This window comes from Zonotrichia albicollis, chromosome 1 (genome assembly GCF_047830755.1).
Source record: "Zonotrichia albicollis isolate bZonAlb1 chromosome 1, bZonAlb1.hap1, whole genome shotgun sequence".
Classification (NCBI taxonomy): Eukaryota; Metazoa; Chordata; class Aves; order Passeriformes; family Passerellidae; genus Zonotrichia; species Zonotrichia albicollis.
Genome location: NC_133819.1, coordinates 69,539,276 through 69,563,266, shown reverse-complemented (window position 1 = coordinate 69,563,266; position 23,991 = coordinate 69,539,276). Strand labels below are relative to the sequence as shown.

Here is a 23,991-nt window from a genome sequence, read left to right as displayed (position 1 = left end):
CAGAGGTACATTCCCTTCTCCAAAGGCTTGCTGCTCACTGTGGTTATCTTGGCCCACCTTGCAGTCCTAAGGGAGTGGTGCAGGTGGGTGAAGGTGTGCCTCAGCAGTGAGGGCTGTATTTTCTGTCCTTGCCTCCAGGTGCTGATGTGTCTGAGACAGGCCATGGGATGCTGGCCTTTGTTCAGTGTCAGTGGAAAAGGAGCATGCTTGTTCATACCTTTCATATTTAAGAAGCTCTTATGTGTAGCCCTGAGAGAAAGCAGGATCATGCCTTATCCCAGGAAAGGATTTTTAGTTTTCTCTCTCAATCTTGCAAGCCTCAGAATGTTGCCGAAGGTGGCATTGTGACTAATGTATCACTATTACAGAGCAGACAGCCAGCCAGCTTATGACATATTTTTGCTTCAGTCAAGAAAAATAACAAAATAATAATAAAAAGTTATTCTGTGTGTTTCTGGAACTTACTGACAGATTATTAACTAGATGAACTCCAAGTACATGAAAAAATTAAGAGCCAAATACTTGAAAGCTATACTATCTTGCCAGTGCTTTGTAGTTCATGAAGTACTTTAATGGTGTTTGGCCATCATCAGGGATATCTGATAATATTCTGCCCTTGGAAGGTCAGGTTCTAAAATGGATCCATTCTAATTTATCTGCAAGGCTATTTCAGAAGTCTGAGTGTGTTATATAAATCCAGCATGCTCAGTAGAAGTCTGTTCTGGTGTGCAATAATGTATCATCATTTTAAAATGAGCATTAAAAATCTGAGCTTGTTATTAGTTTTGCATGCAAAACAATTTATGTTATATCCTATGAAAGGCAGATATGGTCATGGCAATACAATGATATTTGCTGCTGTATGCCTACATAGTTTTCAAAACTAAAATTCAATGCTTAGCTAAATTGCTAAGCAGACTGGTAAATGTCCAATTTTAGCAGCCTAACATATGTTTATAATTTTTGTTTTAACATATGCTATGTTGGTTGAACTCCCCTCCCCACACATACGGTAGATAAAAGCTGTCACATCACAAAATGGTGGCAGCCCAACTTTTCTAACATTTTCCATGGCACTTCAGAGTCTTGCATTAATTAGCTATTCTTGGATAGGAGACAGACTCTCATCTTTGTAGAATTTTGGTTTCAAACCCGTCATGTACTTGGGTTTATGTATGCAGTAGCCCATCTGTGTTTCTGCAGCCAGAAGCTGTAAAAAGCACAGGGCAGAGAGAATCGCGGTCAGCAGGAGCGAGGGTGCCCTTGGCTCACAGATGCAAACACCGAGCAAACGGCCCCACAAGCTGGCCCCTGTGGGCTCTGGTTTGCTCAAACAGGAGCGTTGTTCCCCTTCCACTTTTCCAGGAGAGGTGAGTGAATAAAACAACATTGGTGCACAGCACTGTCTCCTTTCATTGTGGGCTGCTAAACTGCCCCTCTTTTCTCCTCCTTTTTCAAAGCAGGTGTAAGGAGGAATTTCACTGAGTCTACGATTCTTTCCTAAGCCTCAGCTGGGTAGTGGAGAATTGTGACAAATACCACTGCAGCTGTGATAATGCTGTCTTAATCCTTGCTGCACTATGACATGGAAACCTGGATTTAGACATGAAAGGACATCCCTTAACAGTACAACAGTATGATCCCTTATCAAATCAAACTGCCTTTTGCATGTGCTCCAAAACCATGGTATTTTTTGTCTGATGTATTCTGTCTGCTGTTTCCCTGTTGTCAGGCTCCTGACTGTGGTGTACTTTAGCATGTGTAATGTCTGCTGGGCTGCTGCATGGGGAATGGTTGGTTTTCTGTGCAGGAGGAAGGAGCCTTGGCCATCAATTGAAACTGCTGTAGAAATGTCACGGGGTCTGTGATACAGGACTGGTGTTGGCAGGTGTGGTCACATCTGTGCCTGGTCTATGCACAGCCTGGACAGGGTTGTTCTTATGCCTTTTCACCCCTGGGTGGTGTGGATGCCACCTCCTTTCCTCTGGTCTGCCTTGGAGCTGCTTAAAAGCATGAGCTAGGTGCAAGCGTAGTTCCAAGTAATGTATGATGTCGTTCCTATCCAAGACTAGAGTTGTAGTAGACATCTCAGTATTGAGACGAGGTCCAGCCACCTGAGCCATGGAGCTGCTGAGGTACCCTGAAATGTGTCCATGGTGCTGGCTGGCTGAGGATGTGTGAAATAGGAGGTGCTGGGCCTGGTGCTTGCATGTCCACCTGCAGAGCTTTGAGAGACCCCACGGAGTGCTGCCAGCAGAACAGCTTCCAAAGCCCTACATCTTCATCCAGAGCCCTGTGTTGGCTCCCAGCTGTGAGCCAGAGCCACTGTCAAACCCAGAGTGCAGGACTTGCTGGTGATGCTGGTGGAGGGCTTTGTCATCTTTGGATGGTAGATGCCAGTGGTGGTTGTTCGATGTCTATTTCCCGTTTCTGTATTTGTTTTCAGCTACAGGACCTGCAGCTGCTGTTTGGCTCGCTGCTCTTGTTAGCTGGCTGGCAGGCCTTGCTGTGGGATTCAGGTTTTGTCAGCGTGCACAGAAAACAGTTTTGCTTCCCTGCCAAATGAAAAGCATGGTGGAAATAAAGGAAGAAAATGATCCATTTAAACTACTTTTCCAGATGTTTACATAAACATAGACAGACATAAATAAGCATAAATGCATAAATTTCTGTTTATTATAAGAGAACATAAGTAATTAGTGTGTTCTTAACACCAGGTATTTATTACTAGAAAAAGGTAAAGAGATGTCTTTATTTTCCAGTGTTGCTCTCTGCCTTGGTAAACATTACTTTGGTTTGAAGATTTTGTGTACAGTCTGCAGAGTGTAAACATATTTTACTTTCTTCTCTGTGGTTTCTCTGCCCAAATGTAACTTATCACCAGATGAGTTGAACTAAGTCCAATACCATTTTTCTGAAAGAGGAATACGTGACTCTGTGGTGGGAGAGGGAACTAGCAGAGTGTTGTTGTAGGACTTGAGTGTTTCTAGAACTCTGGTTGTGATACCATGTTAGGGGCACATTTAGTGCTTCCTTGCTGTTGTTTGCAGTACCTGGACATTGGATAACTCATCTAAAAACTGTAACTTTTCTTATTGTTCATGTTACTTACTGCTCAATTTTTACTTTGGATTAGAATATTAACGCACATAATAATGCCATTCAACTATTTAAGGCACAGGCATAATGTTAAGATAAAAACTCTGATAAAAGTTCATCTGTAGGTTTTTCTCCTGTACAGGTTTGTTAGGAGTATATATCACTTGCTTAGAAAAAAGAGTGTTTCTGTCAGAAACTGATAGCAGCCTTCCTCATTACAAATACTGAAGCATAATCAGGTAAGCCCTTGAAGATGTATATTATAGACTCTCCCTTAAAAATAATGAGTCTTAAACAAACAAACAAGAGTGTGCCTCCCCAGTACTGGTGGTGCATGTTCTTATTTCTTTTTCCGTAAATTTATAATCATCAAAACTGTTTATGTGAAAGTTAAGCTTCTCGTGAGGTTGTCTGATTCTCAGAGGAATGATATTTAAGAAAGCAGCAAACATCACAAGAATCACGATAAAGTTATGAGAGTTTTTGTAAATTACGGTTATGTGTAAGTTTTGAATTGAAGTTTTTAGAAAAATAAATGTATGGGCAGATGGTGATATTTACTTAAGGGAAGCTGAATTCATTATCTGACTAGGACTGGGTATTTCAAGCAGCTGTTTGAAAATGAGAACTCACTTTCCATGAAGGAGAACGTATGTTTCAGGAAAATGGGGTCTCTTTTCAAAATGTAAGACCATTCCTTGCTTAGCCTCTATCAGAGTGGTTTCTGATATGTGTGTGAATTCATTTATTGAAGAACATTCTCAGTAATGATCAAGAGCTAATTTGATGAAATAGCTTTGTAAACTCTTTACTGCCTCCCTGCCAAAGGCAGTCATTCTTAAAAGTTTCAAAACTAGATAAAATTTATAGCTGTTACTTATTTCTAAAGATATTCTACCAGAAAAAGGATTAAACCAAATATTCAGTAATCTTATGCTTCCCCACCAAGATTAATTTCGGTCTACCCAACTTGCCTTTATTTTGATTAATTGAGATATAATGACTTGAGGAAAAAGACCTATGGAAAACTTCTAGATACAAGCCAGAAGAAAGAAAGCCAAATTTAACCACACTCATTATCTTTTACAGATTTGTTTTTATCTGGGATTCTTTATTTTATTATGTCTGTTCATTTGCATACGTATTTTGAAGCATGAGAGTATGAAAAATAGTCTCACCTTGTTTATTTTGTTACTTACACTTGTTTTCCTTATGTTCCTGTGGAAGGCTAGCCAGATACTGTAATCCTAAATACTGCATCCCTTGAAGACTGTGGCGCATTTATTATTGCTTATGTCCTTTCTTCCCCTAATTCTTTAAGATGACTTTTGCAGAAAATCTTTCGCTCAGAAAACCTGTGGCCCTGTAATTCTTGGTTCATAGAGAAGTACAAGCCAGTTTGTAGCAGATGCCTTTCCCTGGTCACTTAACTTGTAATGCTTCTGCTTAATGCCGTTCCATAATAAGCAAATTTTAATGCTTAATTATTTTACTGGGACCTTTGCTAATATTTCTGAAGCCCATCTATAGATCTTCAAGTAATTTTTCATCTCAGAATGGGCTTATGCATATGGAGTGACTGAAAGGTTCATCACTCTCAAAACTCTTTGGTTTTGGAATTATCTTTGAGCTCTACAGAGAATGCAGTTGTGTCCACATGAAGCACAAGGCCTGTCTGTGAACTGGGAGGATGTGTAAAGATGGCCCTTTGATGGGAAACGAGTTCTTCAGGCAACTTGAAGAATCTCATCACTTTGCCTTCCTGGTATCTGACAAGCCTGACTCCCCTGTACAGCCGTGGAAGCTGTGTAAACAGCCATCCTGGGGAATATGGAAACATTGTGATCACTGCAAAATTCTAACAGTGCTTCTGACTTTATGCAGTCTTTATGGTGAATCTTGTGCAATACTCATATGAGAATTTAATAAGCTGTTTATATATAAATATATGTCTTGTCTGGCCATCTGTTTTTTCTCAGTGGTTCAGTAGTTTGAAAGGTTAAACTGGTTTTGTCTGGCATTAAATAAGAATTAGTGATGATTGCATAGTGCATGCCACATGCATCAGGTAGATGTGGAACACGTTCTGCAGCTTCTGCTAATGGAGATGATATAGCAATAAGTTAATTGCTTGTTGTAAGCCAGTTCTGACTGCTGAAGGGCACTGTTAAGTTTCCTAGTTTCTCTTAAGTAATATGAATTTATTGCCACATGTTTTAATTGGAGCAAAAATATTGTTTCAAAGAAGGCCTGGTGTTTATTCATCTTTAAAGGGCATCATCTGGAATGGGGTTCAGGCTAGGTCTAGAGTCGTTATTACTGGTGCAGTCATGCAGAAGCCTGATAACTGATTAAAATATCCAAGCTGAAATTTGACCACAAGGGTATTTTCCATCCTCTGAAGTCAAAAGAGTGGTTTATAATGGGAACTTTGTCATGCTAATCAAGCAGACATTTGGATTTATCCATCCCTAAGATAATAGCAATTCCTGCAGCAACATTGCAGTTCCTAACTCAAATATTTTTAATTCTTTTTCTTTCTCTAGATCATAAAGTTTACAATGGCAATGCTCTGGAAATTCATGAGAGTAGCTAAGTATTCTAAAACAACAGCTTTATCATCAAAAGTAAAAGTAAGAGGAATTCCCACCCATTCAAGGCATTCTTCATCCAAGTCTGTACCTTCAGATTTTGGTGCCAGCGCACCCTGCTCAAATACGGTGGAACTGCTTGGTAAATCCTATCCTCAAGATGACTACACCAATGTCACAGAGAAGATTCTTTCCAAGGTGGGGAAGAACTTGCACAACAGAAAACATCACCCTTTGTGGCTAATCAAGGAGCAGGTGAAGGAGCACTTCTACAAACATTACCTGGGACGCCGTGGGACTCCGCTCTTTTCTGTGTACGACGGTCTTTCTCCAGTGGTTACAGTCCAGCAGAATTTTGATAGTTTACTTATTCCACAAAACCATGCCAGCAGAAGGAAAGAGGATAACTACTACTTGAACCGTGACCACATGCTACGAGCACACACATCAGCCCACCAGTGGGACTTGATCCACTCTGGCCTGGACGCCTTTCTGGCCGTGGGAGATGTCTACCGCCGGGACACCATTGATAGCACCCACTACCCCGTCTTCCATCAGATGGAGGGAGTGCGCCTCTTCTCCTGCCACGAGGTAGGAATTCTCTAGCTGGGGTGAAAGGCATTTGGGGTAAGTCTGGTCTTGTGTTTGCTGCAAGCAAAGTTCAGCCACATAACAAGGTTTGTGCATGTAAGCATGTTACAGCAACAATGATATGCTGCATGTTGATAAAAATCGAGTGATTTATCATACAGCAATATTTCTAATTTGCAAAGAATGTGGATGGAAAGTGTTGATTTTGAAAACAACTATAAAATTCCCTAGGAAAATGTGAAAAAATGGAAGGACAATATTATTGAAAGCTGGCATAGTGAAGTATAATCTGAAATGAAACAACTTGTGCAGTTAATGATCTGCACAACTCAATTCTGTTTCTGTCATGATTCACTTCTGGTGAGATCACTTTACCAAAAACTCCATCAAACTGATTCTTGAAGGACTCCTTGGGTGCCAGTTGTTACAGCTACTTCCAAAGTACAGTTTTCACTGTACTTTTCTTTTTTCTTTTTCTTTTAATAGTGCCAAATTGCAATAAATGAATGTCATTTTCTAGGGAATTGTTCCATCTTCAACTCATCCTAAAGCTGCACTGAAGGATTCATCTATTGCAGCCAATATTTGTGTGTGTGGTGTGCATACACACCAAACCCATCAGAGTCCAGAGGCATCAGCTGAAGAGCTCTAGGTTGATGTCCCAGACTCTTAAGTTTATATGTTTTGTTGGCACAGCGTGCATGTTCTGCAAATGCCTGGGTGTCATTAAGTACTCTGCTGCATCATTGATCAGTGGTAAATATAAGCCAGTTTGTTTTCCAAATAGTAATTGATTTGTATAATTTGTGTATGCTTGTAGCAATACTGCCAAATTCACAGTTCTATAACTAAAACTAGCTTATTCTAATAATACTGAGATGTAGACCATTTTTAATGTGCTTGCCAGCGGGTGACAGGAGCTTGGCAGAGAAGCCTGATGCCTTTGGATGCCTGAGGGAAAACTAAGGTAATCACAGAGCACTGCTTTTCTCTCTGATGGCAGGGGCTGGTGCTGCCTGCGCTGCACTTTGCCACCCTGTGTGGCTGCTACCTGTTCTGCTGTGAGCTCAAACCTGCCTGTGCTGGGAGCTGGGTGGTGCTGAACCCAGCCTGCAGCTGCTTTTTGGGTAACCACAAAATGGACATACTGCAGACTTACCCAGCCTCGTTGGTTTGCTGTTCTTTTCCCATAGGTCTTTTTATAAATATAATCAGGGTATATGGTATACAATACTATATTAAGAAAACACAATTTCTTAACTGTTTTTGTTCATCACAATTTTTTTTTTACTTGTGCAGAAGTTCAGTCATTCAGATGGAAATATTTTACTTGCCACAAAATTACAACATCAGCGTTATTGCAGGATGAAATTTCTGCAACCTTGGGTGTGATTGATCTAATCATTGAACTACTTGTTTATGAATATACCCCTTAGGAAATTTTGGTCCTAATGATAAACTATTTCTTTCTGCTCTACAAATTGAATAATAGGATTTGAGTAACTGGGAACAGAGTTGCAGAAATGTTTTCACTGATGTGTTCTATCTAGAAATATACAGTGTTCAACAATCTAATTCATTGCAGTTGAGATTATTTCTTTTCTCTCCTTTCTTTTTCCCCAAGAAAATGATTGAGAGGTTATTGAGGAGCATTCTATACTGATGAAGAAAGAATAGTGGTGTGGTGTATGATGAGTACAAGTGTTGTTTATTGGGCAACATAAAAAATTATAAACCTGAGCATGATCTGATGTGTTCTTTTTTGCTTCAGTTTGTGTTTCAATATATACCCCTTTTTACAGTCTTAATCACAAGAGCTTGTGGAAAAAATGAATGTGCAATTCTGAAATTTCACTGGGGACTGTTTCTGTGTTTTGTATTCTGGTTGCCTGTTCAGAATAATCCACATTTAAATAATTCCAGAAGGAACTGTTTGAGCGGAACAAAGACTAAATAGAGGTAATACTACATGAGAGAAATACTCTGATATTCATTTATTTATACTCAAGTTTAAGCTGTAACCCACTGAGCAGAAATGTGTGACTGTCAGAGCCTGTTACCCTTGTCTCACACTTTTCATTCCTAACCAGGCTACAGTCTCTGGTGAGAGGAAATTTGCACAAGTACCAAAGATCAGAGTCTTTGGAACCAAGGGAAAAACTGTTAGCTCTTAGCTACAAACCCTGGGTACATTTCATGTTATGGCCAATACAGTAATTTTACATGCTGTTGTCAGTTTGCTGCTCTAATTTGTTCTTTTGCTTTTTACATTTGTTATTCACTGTCTTCTCAGTCTAAGTGACCACAGACCTAAGAAGATGTCAGAAGAAAAACAAAGGCCTAGAGTGATCTTATAAGAAGTTGGATTTAGAGGAATTTGGTGTTTGATCTCAGTTTAGGAGTTGTGGGGGAAAAGTCAATTCATCTTCAGCTGAAGTTTTAGGCAGGATACAAAAGATGTAGGGGTACAAAGGTGAGTCTCCTTTACGAATACCTAATTCTGTAGTCATGACTAGGTTAAAACTCCTGTCCTGTGATGGAATCCTTCAGCATAATTCTTTATATCAAAGTTAAAGTCAGTATGTTGAATCAAGATCTGGAAAAACAAACTGGGTTTGGCAGCTTTACAGTATTTTTTCTGATATATTTGTGACCAATTTGGTTTTTTGCTTATATATTTTTTCATGATGGTTGGTTGATTACTTTTTAAAGAGAGAAGTAATCTATAATTCAAAGATGGGCAGGTAACTGATGCATTTCTGCAGCTTAGTATGAGTGTAAATATTAAAGTACTACAGGAATTCCCGTCTCGGAGACTAACTCTTTGCTAAAATTTAGAATAATTCATGCTTAAATTTCTCATGAACTTTTAAAAAATGTCCTTGGACTGCTATCAAAGAGCATCTGAAAATAATTTAGACATTTTTCAATATATTTAAAAATATTTTAGGTGATTATTTTCTGAATGTAATAGAAGAACTGTTAGAAACTAAGTGATATAAATAGTTAAAACCAAAAATAGCTTCCCAAATCTACTTCAGAATTCTGAACATAAAATGAGCCATTCTTCTTAAACAGCACCCCCGGATGATATCCTTTTGTACTTGCTTCCTCCAGCATTCCTGATTTTCTTCTAATTGGTGTTTAAATTTTCTTCTATGATGTATGGCTTTTTTTTTCTTTTGGTTAGTATTTTGGATTGGCAATGTTGATACTGCTGTGGTCAGATTTGAACTGGCCAGTTTTCCTGGGTGGATTATAAGAGAAATTATTTCCGTGGTATGCCATTGCCTTTGGTGCAGATCCATAGAGAAAAAAATCTCAACTACACTGCACTTTGTGCATGTCAGCCAGAAGAGGGAGCCAATATAAACCCAATGGCAGTCAATGAACAGATTTCAGTTGATAACAAAAAAATGTTTACACATTTGAAGGAGACTTCATATGCTGTTTTATAGTCTGTACTGAATTATACTTAGATTTTAAGGGGAACAGATGCTAGGAATTGCTCCTCTATTTTAGTAACCTTGTTCCACTGGAGGCCAATACAAGGTTGTTTCAATGAAACCATGATGCTCTCATCAGGCTTGTTTGTGCTAGAAGTAGTAGGGATGCATCTTTATTCTCCATTGAAATGCTTATGGTAGAAATGAGAACTTGTTTGTTAGAATGCAATGGAAAAAGGGCGAATATTCTAATTACAAATAAAGGATTGCTCCTCCAAAGTACTATATATAGTTAAAAAAAAGCCAAAATGGTCAGTATTGTAGCTTCTAGTGTTTATATCCTGAAATGTAAAGACCCTTGTTCTAAGTAATAGGAGATTAGTAGATTTTTCTATTTTTCATCTAAATACATACTCCTTTCCTTGTCTTCCCATACTTCAGTACCTTGGCAATATTCCTAGTGTATTGTTAAAATGAAAAAGATGTCGCTTTTATCCTTTCCCCAGTGGTATGGGATGATGTGAACTTGACCACTCATGTGCATGTTTTTGTTTTTGGTTTTTTTTTTTTTTTTAATCAAGTGCCATGCTATGTTTTCCTCTTGGAAAACTCGTGTCTTTAGGTTTGACTTCTCCAGAATGCTATATGTTACTGCAGCTTTGGACACTGCTTTTTTCTCTGACATTGTATCAAAGAAGAGCTGCTTCCTGTCTTCAGTCCCCCTTTTTTAATCCTCATATGTAAAGGAATGTAAATCAATTTAAGTTCCAGGGATCAACCTATTTAATGGAGTTATTTGGAGCTTTTAGTTTATCTGAGAGGGTTGTGAGAGTCAGTGGGAGTCATAATAGCAGTTTTTAGCTGGGCACCAAGGAACAAATATTTTAAAAGGCTTAAATGACCAAGGAGAGGAGCCCTTCTCAGCCTTCTACAACTTATAGATGGGGTTGTGAGCCAAGCATGGGTCCCAAAGAGCCTGGAGCTGTCCCTCCTTCTCACAGGGAGCAGCAAGGCCAGTACAGGGGCAGAGGCATTTGGTCCAATTATCCATAGATCCACTTGGGTAAAAAAAAGAGCAGCAGCATTACTTTGCTGGACTATTCAGAGGTGAATTTATTCCTGAAGCTGCAGTTGAACTGAGTGGTCACAACGAAGAGCCTGGCTAGTTTAGGTGGAACTGATTTCACTTTCTCCGGTATTAATCCAAGTAGTGAACATTGTAGGTTCAGTATTTTCCAAACTGTGTTGTGTAAATCATGCCATAATAAATAGATCTTCACTGATCCGAGGATCCAAATTGTATTCTTTGTTATTTTTAGTCAAAAATTTGACAGTGAAGGGCATCAGAAGGTTTGTTAGATTTTCATAGTGATCCATGGTCTAGAAAGTTTGAAAACTGAGGGTGCATCTTTTACTGCAAAGACTTCATTTTTTTTTTTTTCAGACTTTGTCTTACTTTTTGTTGTCCAGCTAAAAAAAACCAAACAAACCAACAAAGCTTTTCAGAACAAGGCCATTAAATCTATTCAGTGTAATATTTAAATTGTGCAGGAGAAGAAAAAAAGAGGAAAATGTCCACAAGTGTATTTGGGAAGTCTAAGGTACTTAAAAGTCAAGGAATTACTACTGCTACAAAAACAGAAGTTTATGATAGATGTCTCATTATATCAGGTGTCTGTGTAGCAGTGTTACTTTTCTTTCTGGAAACACCATTATAATTTTTTCTTTTCTTACAAAAAACACCAAAAAACAACAGAGGTTACCTTTCTTTGCTGTAATTGGAGAACTAGAATGGAAGGATGTAGAAATTGGGCTGATCACTTTCAAGCTTGTGGGTTGAAGTAAATTTTTTGTCATTTTCTGCCCCCAAAAATCCTTATTGATATGCAGTGAAGAGCCTTCTGTCATGTGGCTGTGTATCTCTTTGGTACCTGAAGCTGGCTGCATAGTTACACCTTGGAGGCTGACTGAGACTTAAATTAGGTTTTCTCTTTGAGCCTTCTATTAGTGGCATCATCTTCATTATTCCTGATCCATTGGTTGAGTCTTGAGTTCCACAGCCCATTTAAAATGTTGTGAGAAGTGTTTGCTGTTTGTAAGTGGATTCAGAATGCAGCTCTTGGTTCATTTTTAGAGATATTTATTAGGGCCAGTGAGACAAAATTTATTTGGTGTGTCAAGGTTTGGTGTAGTCATGTGCAGATCCTCATACAGAGGTAATTTTAAATGCTGGTTTGCCTCAGAGTATAAGTACATGAGTATGATTTATTCATCATCTTAATCACTGGTGAATGCATGAGTGGCAGGAGGAATGCACAACTGAATTGTGGAAAGACAGGATATAGTTACGGATCTCTCTGATCTGAAACCTACTCTGGATGCCATCCTGCAAAGAGACCCTTAATTTTGAACACTAAGTGTATGGATAATGAAGGGATATGAGACTAAAAAGTCTGTTAAATGATTGAGGAAATGTTGAGGTCTTTGTTTAAATCACAAATGTGACTTCTGCCCTTCATGCCAGGCTGAGAAATGCTGGAGTGTGCTTTTGAAGGACCATAGCTCTATTTGTACTTGTCCGGTTAAAACTCCATGTCTTCTTGCCCTTACATGTTATCAAATTTTAATTTATTTTTATTATGAGATAAACTGACTAAACTTCATGCCTTATGGTTAGGTCACTTCAATTCCTTTCTGCCTTTTCCTTTGTAATGCAGCATCAGTCAGATATGCTGATAAATCCTGGTAAGTGTTAATTTTTTTGACTTTTTCATGGAGACCCAATATTCAATGTTTTGCACACCTTCACTCAAAGAAAAATCTTCTTGTCCTTACACTAGACAGACACATAGGTACTCGATTTATGGCTAGAGGAAATTTCTTTCCTGCTTGTAGTAGTGACTGATTGTATTCAATACAATAAGATAGTGCATGCTGTTTTAGTCTGCACTGAAGGAATGAATGTACATGAAAATGTCGTCTTGCATGTGTCAGTGTTTTATGCAAGATGTTAGGTTTTTTTTTCCTCCATTTGCTCAGATATGTGCTTGAGAAAAATTGACATCAAAAAGGAGCGATTGTAGGTGATTCTTCATTTTATTCAAGCTTTGCCTTTCCTGGCTATATGTGTACAGAAATGTTGAAGTGTTTCTAATCCAAGACATGTACTTAGCACAGTTCAATTGTTGTAGTAGTGGAATTGGCGTATCGGTTTAAAGCCGCTCATATTGACATAGCAATGTCAGTGAATGGGAAGTCAGGAATAAATATTAATACAACTGTAAGGTATCTCTTTTTTTTCTCTTGGTATAATCCCATCTGCAGCTGATGGAGCCGCTGTGGAGAATACCAAAGCCTCTTGGTGCCTGACTGTAAGGGGGAGCTGTTGTCTTGCCTGTTTCTGGGACTTCCCTATGGCTGTGCTTTCAGAGCCTATCTGAACTGGACTGGAGTCATACCTGTGCCCAAAGTGACCCAGCCCTGTTCCAACTGCCAGCTCATCTCTTGAAGCTGCTAGTGTGCTGATATTTGATTACTAAGCTGAACTTCACCATTTTCACATCCCTCAGTTTCTTCCCTTCTCCTGAGTTACTGCCCATCTGGATCCATCTCCCAGCTTGGCTCAGTACGCTGCTGCATGGACCCTTGTCCTGGTTTGGAGTAGGAACCTATGGCTTGGAGGCACTTGGAGATGGTGCCTGTGACTGGTTTGGCAGGATTAGGGCTCGGGCAGGTGACAGGGCTGCATTATGACTCAATGTACTTAATGGTTCTTGCGTGTATTTTGTTTCCACATCTGATATAAAACACTGAAATAGAATTTTGCTTTAGACTGTAATTGTGATACCAACATTTCAGAAGTAATACAACAGTAAGGAAACTTATTTCTATGTACTTGTTGATACAAGTATGCTGTGTTTTGAAGGCTAGTGTCCAGACTGTCTGTTCTTTTCAGTTGTCTGAGGAGCCAGTCTTAAACTGAAGCGAGGAGTGAAGGGAAAAAGGAGGAAGAGAGATTCATGTCCTAAAATCTGCTGATAGGCAAAATAACAAATGTGCCTTGTAATGTGTAAATACAGTGTATTCTGGTCCAAAGAGGGAACATCTCTGTTGCCTGAAGGGTGTTTCTGGCTTAGTGAGTGAATCAGACAATAGAAAAAATAGCTACCTGTGTAGGGTTGTTCAGAGCAGGAACCTAATTTGGCCACTCTGTGTTCCTCTGTGAGGGATCCTGTGTCTCTCCACTGGCCACCAGGTGAGCCTAAGACAATTATCCTCCCTAGGCTAATGCTGGCCTCTCTGAATTCCCCCAGGTTTCCAAACCACATGCTGGGTGACCAATCTGCCTTGCTGACAGCAAATTAGTTGTAGGGTGGGAATTATCTTCTTGTTCCAGTCAAGCTAGGATTAATGTCAGTAAGAAGAAGGAGGTTTAATCTTTCAGATGAGCACTTGAATAAAGAATCTGTTATTTAAAAGTGTGATACTCTGTTTGTCAAGCTGCTGCCTTTTGGTTAGTAAAGGCATTTTTGTTAGACTGGTGGAGAATAATTTTATTTGGTATTTATTAGTTCCCTTTTTGATTTAGTATTTTCTGCAGCACACTAAGAAGATTAAGAGAATAAATGTTTTCTAAGTTGGCCAGCAATCTCCTTGTGGCTAGCAATACAAAGTTAAATGCTACTGGATTTCATTTCTTTGTATTTCTTCAATCCACTGTGGTGCTAGTTCGCCTGCTGTCTAAACTCAGACTCTTCATTCATTGTGTCTGTAGGAAATGTTCTAGAAACTAGTCCTAATTAATTGTATCTAGCATTTGTGGAATACCAGAGAGTCACTTGAACTTTTTGTTTAGAGCATTTTGTGTTCTGAAGGCATCAAACTGTGGTTAAAACAACTTCTGTGGTCATCCATGAGTTGTTAAGGTTACACACTATTGGTGGCATCCCCCGAGTAAGAGCTGTTTATGTTGGGAAGCTTAAGGGAAAGAAAATTTCAGTGCATGTTTTTTCTTCTGTGTGTGCTTGACTGACTAGGGGAACGTAGAGGAGGAGGGGTAGGAAAGAGCATTAGAAACACTTTCACAACTGGCTCTCCCTTCCCTCAAGACTTCACCCCAGATATGGGGGGTTTGTACAGCTGTAAGGATCTCCAACAAAAATACTCTTTAGATTGTGAAATTGCCTGCTTGTCTTCCCAGGACACAGAGCCTCCAACAATGTTGTTTAATAAATGTGTTTATTGGTCTCTCTGAAAGGATGTAGATTTGCTGGTGTGTATCTGGCCAGGATCACCTGGCCAGAAACGTATGGGGATATGCAGAAAGCAGAAATCTTCAACTTGCAGCAGATGTGGTGGTGAGCAATGTCTGAATGAAGAGCAAGTCTGACACGTCCCAAAACAGCTGTCCCTGTGCTTCATAACTTATCTGGAAAACCCTCTCTTGAGGTCATGAATCCTTACAAGCCCCATAGACAAAATTCTTGTTCACAAAAAGATGCTGTGTAGGAACATACAGGAAAATGGTAGTCCTTAAATGAGTATGAACTTGTACCCATGATGAATCAACTGTAAACAGTTTAAGTCTCATTAAACTGCTAGAGTTTGTTTTGGGCTTTTTTGTTTGTTTGTTTTTTTGGTTTGGGGTTTTTTTTTGTTTGGGCTTCTTTTTTTGTTTGGGGTTGGTTGGGTTAGATTTGTTTTGGTTTTGTGTTTCTGTTTTTGTTTCTGTTTTGGTGTTTCTTTTACATCATCCAAGTACTAAAAGAGTTGAAGTTCTGATAAATGCCATGGAGTTCATTGTGTTTTGTAGTTTTTGGGGTGTAATTTACATACACTGTACAGAGTACTTCGTTCTGCATGGTAACTTCCAAAGTAACTGAATCAGAAAAGGAGACGTGCTTTATTTTGTAAATTATTGTTTTCCTTTACCTAATAATATTATTTGATGATAGAAATAAACCAGATTTAATTATTTGAACATTTTTGTTCTTACAGAGATTCATCTCTGCATTTAGTGAACAGAATTTGTAGAAAGTCACAGTCTTTGTTTGTTTTTCACAGTGTAGACTTATCAGGTAAGAGTCCCACTTAAATCAATGAAACTTCATTCTCTATTTTCATTCAGAAGGTGACTGATGCAGAACACGGTGTTTTTGTGGTTTTGTTCTAGTTGTTCTCCAGCATTAAAGATGGTGAAGGTTTACAGCTGTTTGAGCAAGGCCATCGCACTGCACACAAGCAGGAGTGTCACACCATGGAGGCAGTGAGGCTGGTGGAGTTCAACCTGAAGCAAGTGCTCACGAAGCTCATGACTCACATCTTTGGTGACGGTGGGTTCTTGCACCTTTTCCCCCAGATTGCTCATGCCTGTAGTCATTGGGGCGTTGGAGAAACATTTTGCTGCATAACATAGACAGGAGGCTTAGGGGTTGTGTTGGCAGCTGGTAATACGAAATAGCCAGATGGGTTTTTCCAAGAGGCCAGGCGTTCCTCTCTGGGTTTTCCTGAATACTGGTGCACACAACCCTCTGTTGACTCAGCAGGTTTTTGTGAAAATGTTTAGGTGTGCAGTGTGTCAGAGTAACGTGGTGGGCACAAATGCAGGTGGGGACGTGTGGAGACCCAGCTACAAGCAGTGGTCTGGCAGAAGGCACAGGGTGGGTCCTGCAAGGAGAGGCAACTCCAGTTCCAGCACAAAGCTCTGCAGGACCCCTTCTGCTTTATCCTTGTGGGCCTCCTGTGTCCCTGGAGGGATGGAGTATGGGTGCAGCATTGCGTCTGGGGTGCAGGAGAGCTTGGGTGCAGCTGGGCAGCACTCAGATCCTGCACCAGGAGCAGGGAAGGGGTGCATGTGTCCATGTGCTGCATCCCTTGTGTGGATAAATTAAACCTTCCAGCTGAGGGCAGGCCGTGTTTGCTACGTCCACATCAAGCTGAACAGTAATTGTTTTTTGGTACTTGCAGTGGAATGAGGAAGGGTAATGGATGTGTATATGAATGAAGTATGCTCTCCTCAGAAATACCTGCTTTCACTTTCAGGAACTGAATTTGTAAATGGCCTGAGTCAAAATTGCTACATTAATGTTATTTCTTGGCGAGGAGACTGCTCTTCTGAGCTGATTCGTTTTTCTATTGAGGAAATACTGGATGGTATTAGAATGCATGAGGTATCTTGCCTACTTTCTAAGGTGTTTTAAGATGTTTACTGCACTTAGAGCAGTAGTTACAAGAGTGGATTGATAATGATTCCAAGTTCTAGATATGACTGCCTGAATATTTTTCTGAATTTTTCAAGTTAACTTATAGCATGCAAAACTTTTACCAGTTACTGTTCTATTCCACCTGAACAAAAATTTTGAAGTTCCTCAGCTCAAAGCCTCTTGTAGCTGTATTTTACTTAACAGTGACCTTTTGACATACAAAATTGGGATGAAAGTGGGTAGCAGTAAAAGGATACACTTAGATCAACCTCAGATGCTGAGGATGTTTAAAGTGAGCAGTTTCTCAGAGTCATTAGTGGTATCTCAGACTGCAGTGGCATCCTTCTCTAACTGTTGACAGATACTGCACTTTAAGCTTCAGCATGTTGGCTATTACTAGTTGTCATACAGTCCACCCATTAGCTATAAAGACATTAAAATATATTCATAAATTATTTAAAATGTACAAACTAGAGGTGATGCCACCTTTTTACTGTTGGAGTTTTCTATTTCTATACCCCCAACATTTTTCCTGGAATACAAACACAAGATATAGTTTGAATTAAATTTAATATGGTTTTATATTTAAATTTACATATGTATGTGTGTATATATATATGTGTATTTCCCCCCTGCCCCATCCATGGAAATACAGGAATTCAAAGTATTCAAAGCTGATGTTAGGCACGAGGTATATGAGATTGGTGCACTGCAACTGTCTTGAGGCACACATAAATAAATTTGTCTTTTGATAGCTGTCATCTTTTAACTAGCATTTTACTCTTTACATGGTACTCTTGATTACTTTTTGTATCTTGACTCCTATAAATTTTAACTTAATATTTAAAATGTGTTTAAATGTGTTGCTCTTGGAAAATGTTTGTTTTTCCTATATGTGGGTATTTCATAAGGCACCATATTCTGTTAAACATAAAAATTTCATTCCTTTATCCTTGGTATCATTTGTATTCTTTACAACCTGAACTGTCAGCAGAATATTGTAGTGAAGTTGCACATCTTTTCTAGCAGGATAGCATGAGCACAACTGCAGTAAGTGACTGAAATGTTGCATTGTCATACAGTCAACTGTTTATTGTAGGCAGATTGTTTGGATTGTAGACTGAGCCTGCTGTACATGTTAGTTGTGCATAAGGTAGCTTGTACCTGAAGTCCTGGACTTGGAAGCTGTGCTTCTGCAGTGCTTCTCTGGGAATTTACCAGCTCAGGTTGATGATAGATTGAGGATCTCTGCAGAATCTCTGCAGAAAGGTCATATGGTCATACCACTGACTTGCCTTACTTGCCCTTTTTTTTTTTTTTTTTTTTTTTTGTGTGTGTGTGTGGTGGTTTAGATTAGTTTTTATAATATTTAATGAGACAGTTGGGCTCTACCTGGCTCCTGCCACACTATTTGAACAACTCAGCATTGACAAAACAAAGTTGTGTGGAAATCACTGTGTTGTCCTGAGGAGGTCATAGACTTCATAGAATCTGCACTTACCCTTATTACAAAATTTTGTCCTTTTATGTCTTTCTGGCTTTGCCAGCACACAAAAGGAATGACAGATGTTAGGGAAGGAGGAAAGTTCTGGAGTATCCAATCAGTTGTCTTGAAAACTTGTCAATGTAAAGTAGTTCTTAGGGCATTTTCTGATGGTTTTGCATTCTACAAACATGCCTGGTTTTGCATTCTACGAGTAACTGTCTTTCAGTTTCTTCAATTTTTCTGTCAGGAAGCTATTTCAAATACTATACCTAGACATCACCTTTCTTAGTTTTCTTCTGTTACCTCCATAGGATGCACACTTAAAATCCACTAATTTAAGTTACACATCCATCTCCCCATACAGCTCTGCCAGTGTAGGTAGTCTGTTAGTTCTCATTTTAGTTACCTAGAAACAAGGCTGTCCAAAATTTCCTTATAAATTAGCCAGTCTTTTTCAACTATGGTTCTTTCTCTAACCCCTCTGTAGCTTGCCAAAAGCTCTCTGCACTCTGGGAGATTCAGAAATAATCTTACTATAGCAAATAGAAAATAATGACTGTGTGCTGATTCTGTGATTTGTTGCTTTACATGAAATGCTCAAAATTCACTGCTATCCCATATTTATCTACCCAGTTCCTAAGCACTGGTAAAGGAAAGGCAGGAGAGTGACTAATGCTGTGCTTTGACTGATGGCTTTGCCACTGCATTCACTGATTCTCACTGAACAGCCACTGGATATCTTTTAAATCAAACATGTTCTGCTCATTCTCCTTCTTAATTCTCTTGTACTGAGACCTCCTTTGAGTGCATGGAGATCTATGGGTGTAATGAGTTAAAAAAAAATTATAAAGGACATAATGGTCTGGCTAATAACTTCTGAAAAATGTGAGGTTTATATGGACAGCCAGCTCCTGTCTGCTGCAAGTGTGATGAATTATCTGAAACAATGAGGTGCAGAGTACTTACAAATTGACACACACCTCAAGAGGCCACAGTTCAATACCTTCTGTGCTTCCCAGCACCCTCCTTGCACCCCTCTCCTTTTTCTTCCATAACCTTGTCTCTAAAAATAATCCTCACAGCAACAAAGAGAATTTCTGGTCAGTGAAGACCATCTGGGTCTCAGGCTTTGTTGCTTCTGTGCTGTAGTGTAGTAATAGCCTGCTTTAATGTGTTTGATTTGTTCTTTTTTCTTTTCTTTCTTTTTAGTGCCTTTGGTCAAGCCTTTTTCATTATGAGACTCAATTAGGCTAGCACTTGTTTAGCTTAATATCTAATAACACCATTACTTTTGAGTGCAGGCTATGACCAATTCTTTACCTGGATTCAGTGTTCAGAAATAACAGTAATTATTCACTATTTCCATACTGATCTGACATATAAGTTACTGTATTGGGTTTGCATGGCAAGGTTTTGGTAGCAGGGAGGCTTCAGGGGTGGCTTCTGTGAGGAGCTGCCAGATGTTTGCTCCATGTCTGACAGAGCCAGTGCCAGCCAGCTCCAGGGTGGACCCACTGCTGGCCAAAGCTGAGCCCATCGGGGATGGCAGTAGCACCTCTGGGATAACTCACTTTAAAAGGGACAAGAAAAAATCCTGCACAATTTGCAGCCAGGGAGGTGCATGAGAACATGTGTGAGGAGCAGCCCTTCAGATACCTTGGCTGAGACACAAGGTCAATGGAGAAGGAGGGAGAGGAGGTGCTCCAGGTGCCTGAGCTGAGATTCCCCTGCAGCCCACGGTGAAACAGCTGTGCCCCTCCAGCCCATGGAGGTCCGTGGAGATACAGAGGTCCACCTGCAGCCCATAGAGGACCCCATGCTAGAGCAGGTAGAGTCCCAAAGAAGGCTGGAACCCTGTGCTGGAGCAGGCTTCTGGTAGGACCTGTGGCCCTGTGGACAGACCCATGCTGGAGCAGGAGGTTCCTGAAGGACTGTGTGCTGTGGAAGGGTCTCATGCTGGTGCAATTAATGAAGGATTGTCTTTGGTGGGCATGACACGACCCTGGAGCAGGGGAAAAGTAGCAGAGAAAATGAGGGATGAGCTGATCACAGTCCCCATTCCCCATCCCCACTGCTGGTGAGTAGGAGGTAGAGATTTTGGGAGTAGAGTTGAGCCTGGAAGAAGGGAGGGATGGGGGAAGTTGTTTTCAAGGTTTAGTTTCTATTTCACGTTATCCTGCTCTGATTTTATTGGTAATAAATGGCACTGCTTTCCCCAAGTCAAGTCTGTTTTGCCCATGACTGTAATTGCTGGGTTATCTCTTCCTGCCCTCATGTTGACCATGAGCCTTTCATTAAATTTCCTGCCTCTGGTCCAGTTGAGGAGGGCAGAGGTAGAGCAGCTTTGCTGGGATCCTGGTGTTCAGCCCAGCACAGTTATGAATGGACCTCTACCCACTGGAAGGACTCTCATGAGCCCTGTGAGGCTCTGAAATGAGCAGGTGTGTGTATGTCTGATAACACAAATAATTTCTTTGAACAGGAAAAGTTTGTGTCTAGTGGTCAGGCCTTGATTAGATTCAGCAGTGTGCTCTTGTGAGTGCTTGTTTTAAGAGAGATATGTATCTCTTGGCCTCCTAAAATTTCTAGAAAAGATCAATTTTGCCAGTATTTCATAGTCTGTATGTGAAGAAATAGACTAGGCCAAATCAGGAAAATTACATACTACTACAGGAAGCCTAATCATTATAATCCTTTAGAGTCCTAAGTGGTTTAATTTGCTGAGTGTAAGCGATGCCCTTTACTCCTTGGGAATAAATTGAGCACCAAGACAATATTTTGTATCTAAATAATAAATGTACCCATTTGTTCTGTGACACTCTATAGAAATGCAGTTAATGTTGCCAAAGGCTTGGCACCCTCTGCTTTTCAGTAAAGTCTTCTAGAGCCAAAAGTCTGAAAGAACACTTGAATATAAACTACAGAGGTATTCCCAATGGCCTGGATACTGTATGAATAAAAGTATTGTGGTATGTGGGATTAATTATTAATTTAGAGAACAGAATGAAGGTGAGAGTTGTCTCTTCATTGTGAATTTGTTTTGGTTTATTCAGAATGTTGTTTGTTTGCTTATTTGCATTTAAACCAGAAGCCTCTTAAGTACTAATATGCATTAAAATTCAAAAATAAAAAGAGCTTTAAATTCTTTTTTTACCTTTTAAAATTTATTTTAATTAGGAACAAACAGCTGAGAAATCCTTTTTTTCACAGAGCTTCATTTTTTAAGTAATCAGAGGATTAATAAGAAACAATTATCTGAATGTTGTTACTGAATGCAAACTAGTTGAATATTTAAAGTAGTTGCTGCATTTGCAAATTTTGCAAGCTAAATGAGAATATTTTATATGTGCACAGCCCAAGGATTAAAAATGCCAAGATCAGGAAATTAAAAAAAAGTTTTCTGCACACTATATTATTGTATATGCGTGACTCTTTTCATCTATGTATTTTTTAATTGTCATGCAGGTAAAAAGGAGCAATAAAGTGATTGCTGTCACCCTACAATTGTGAATGAAACTATTGTAAATACTTCTGGTTTTCTGAGTTCTGTCTATACAATTATCAAAAAGATTTTCCATTACTCATATTCTTTCCTGAGACTGGCTTTTAAGAAATCAGAGAAAATCTACAAGTGCCAGTCTGTTTGCTTTGAAACCTGCCTTGCCATTTCCTTTCTCATGGCATCTAGACAAGTTTCCTGTGACTGTTAGGAAGTATTTTATGTTTTGGCCATGCATATACATATTTTTTGTAATTTATTGTTTCTGTAGCCACATTTCATGTTTCAGAAGTAATTAATGAAGATCTAGTTTTTGAGGCTACTTTAAATATTTTTATTTTAAAAACTTTTAGTATGAATCATAAAATTTCTTGTTTTACATTCCTCTTATGAAACATCTCCAAAAAAATTTGAAGATCAAACCAGGAATATTAACAGTTGCTGTCACTCACACTAACTTTGCCTCTCAAAAATAAGGTTCAACTCTATTTTTGAAGGTGGACCTGCCTGGTTCTTAATGATTCTGACTCTAATTAGCATTTGGCTTAATTGAAGATATGTTTGGGGTTAAGGCAATAGCTTAGTTTACAGAATTTGTATTTCAGTTCTCTATCAAGTTTTTATGGCTCATGTTTCTGAGACTTCTTTCCTGACAACTAATGGTTAGGAAAAAAAAATTAGTGAAGCAAAGCATCTGTAAATCATTAGAAGAACTAAAACTCATCAAATATAATGAGCGCTTTGACAACACCTCTGCTTTAGGCAGCACTGAAGACCTTGGGAAGGAAGACCTTGTCCTCTTCTGGCTGCCCTGCTCTGAGATGCCGGGGCTTTGCTTGCTCTGCACAGTGCTATCTGCAGAGGTGCTGAGCTGGGGGGTATGGTGGGGAATTGCCAAGTGGGGCTTTTCCCCTACACTTACCTACCAGGTCTAGAATGCTCTGTGCATGTCTTTCATACCTTAATAATGTACAACTCTGTGAAAATATATTTCTATTTGTGTATATTAATATCCATTTTTAACTCTCACTTTTAAACATATACAGAGAGAATAGCTCTGTATTTTAATTAACTTTTGATGAAAAAGAATTACTTGTCTAGACGATCCATAAAATACTAAGTAAAAATTAAAGACTTAGCTAGTTTTTCCTGTGAGAAGCAGTTTGTCATTTCCTGGTGCAAAGAATAACAAAATTACCGACTTTTCCATTATCTTGGCTCATTTTTGTTCGATGCCAGGTGGTTACCAGAGTTTGACAAATGATTGATTTGGTTTCAAAGGGTGCTTGAATTGCACAAAGCATTTTTCATATTAGAAAAGACATGGTCATTTTTTTCCCACAGGTTTTAAGATTTATCACCTCACACAAGTGTTGTAAATTAGTTTGTTTGCTATTTATTTTCTCTGGATTGCTGTAATTCATGTTGTTAGTTGAAGGACAAATTTTACAGATGATTGGAGGGATGGCCTTTTAAGCATACACCCTTTCATATGTATTTATTTTTTGAACACTGCTACAGGACTGCAAGTCAGATGGGTAGATTGCTACTTCCCATTTACTCACCCTTCCTTTGAGATGGAGATCAACTTCCAAGGAGAATGGATGGAGGTCCTGGGCTGTGGGGTCATGGAGCAGCAGCTTGTTAACTCAGGTACTGAAACTCCTTTACTTCATTGACATTTCTGTTAGCAAGCCCTTCCAGTGCAATCAGCTTCACAGCCTGGAATGGCCCTTCTAGCCTGGTGAGCACAGACATCTCTGCCTGGCAGCTGCCACAAATACTCCTCAGGTGGAATGCAGCCCTGCATGCTGTGATCTGGGGGTAGCAACTGAGCAAGTGACCTGAAGCCTGCCAACAGAAGGCTTGCCTTTTATTGTGTGCAGTAAGGAGACAGAGGGATGCCAGCTTTAAAAGAGAGCCTGAAAGTTCGGGTGTGCAGCGTTTCTTATTTTCCCAAGAGATGTCAAGTGCATTCGTAGTAATGATTTAAAAGTATCAATAGCAAATAATATCCCTAAGTATTTGGAATATCAAAATGCTGCTCTGTATCTAAAGCATAGAAAAAGGAATGTGA

At 39.4% G+C, this 23,991-nt stretch overlaps 1 protein-coding gene across 11 annotated transcripts in view; it reads left to right on the top strand.

The window, feature by feature from the left end:
• FARS2 (phenylalanyl-tRNA synthetase 2, mitochondrial) overlaps positions 1-23,991 on the top strand; it is a 230,627-nt gene that overhangs the window by 48,626 nt on the left and 158,010 nt on the right. For 7 of the 11 annotated variants that reach the window (XM_074544180.1, XM_005481703.4, XM_074544195.1 and 4 more), the window contains 3 exons: positions 5,646-6,281; positions 15,900-16,059; positions 23,436-23,567. In XM_074544180.1, coding sequence (XP_074400281.1) covers positions 5,661-6,281; positions 15,900-16,059; positions 23,436-23,567 — 913 coding nt within the window. In that variant the 5' untranslated portion in view covers positions 5,646-5,660. Of the gene's footprint in view, positions 1-5,645; positions 6,282-15,724; positions 15,805-15,899; positions 16,060-23,435; positions 23,568-23,991 lie in introns of those variants that run through there. The other 4 variants (XM_074544212.1, XM_074544210.1, XM_074544200.1 and 1 more) reach the window with 2 other exon arrangements.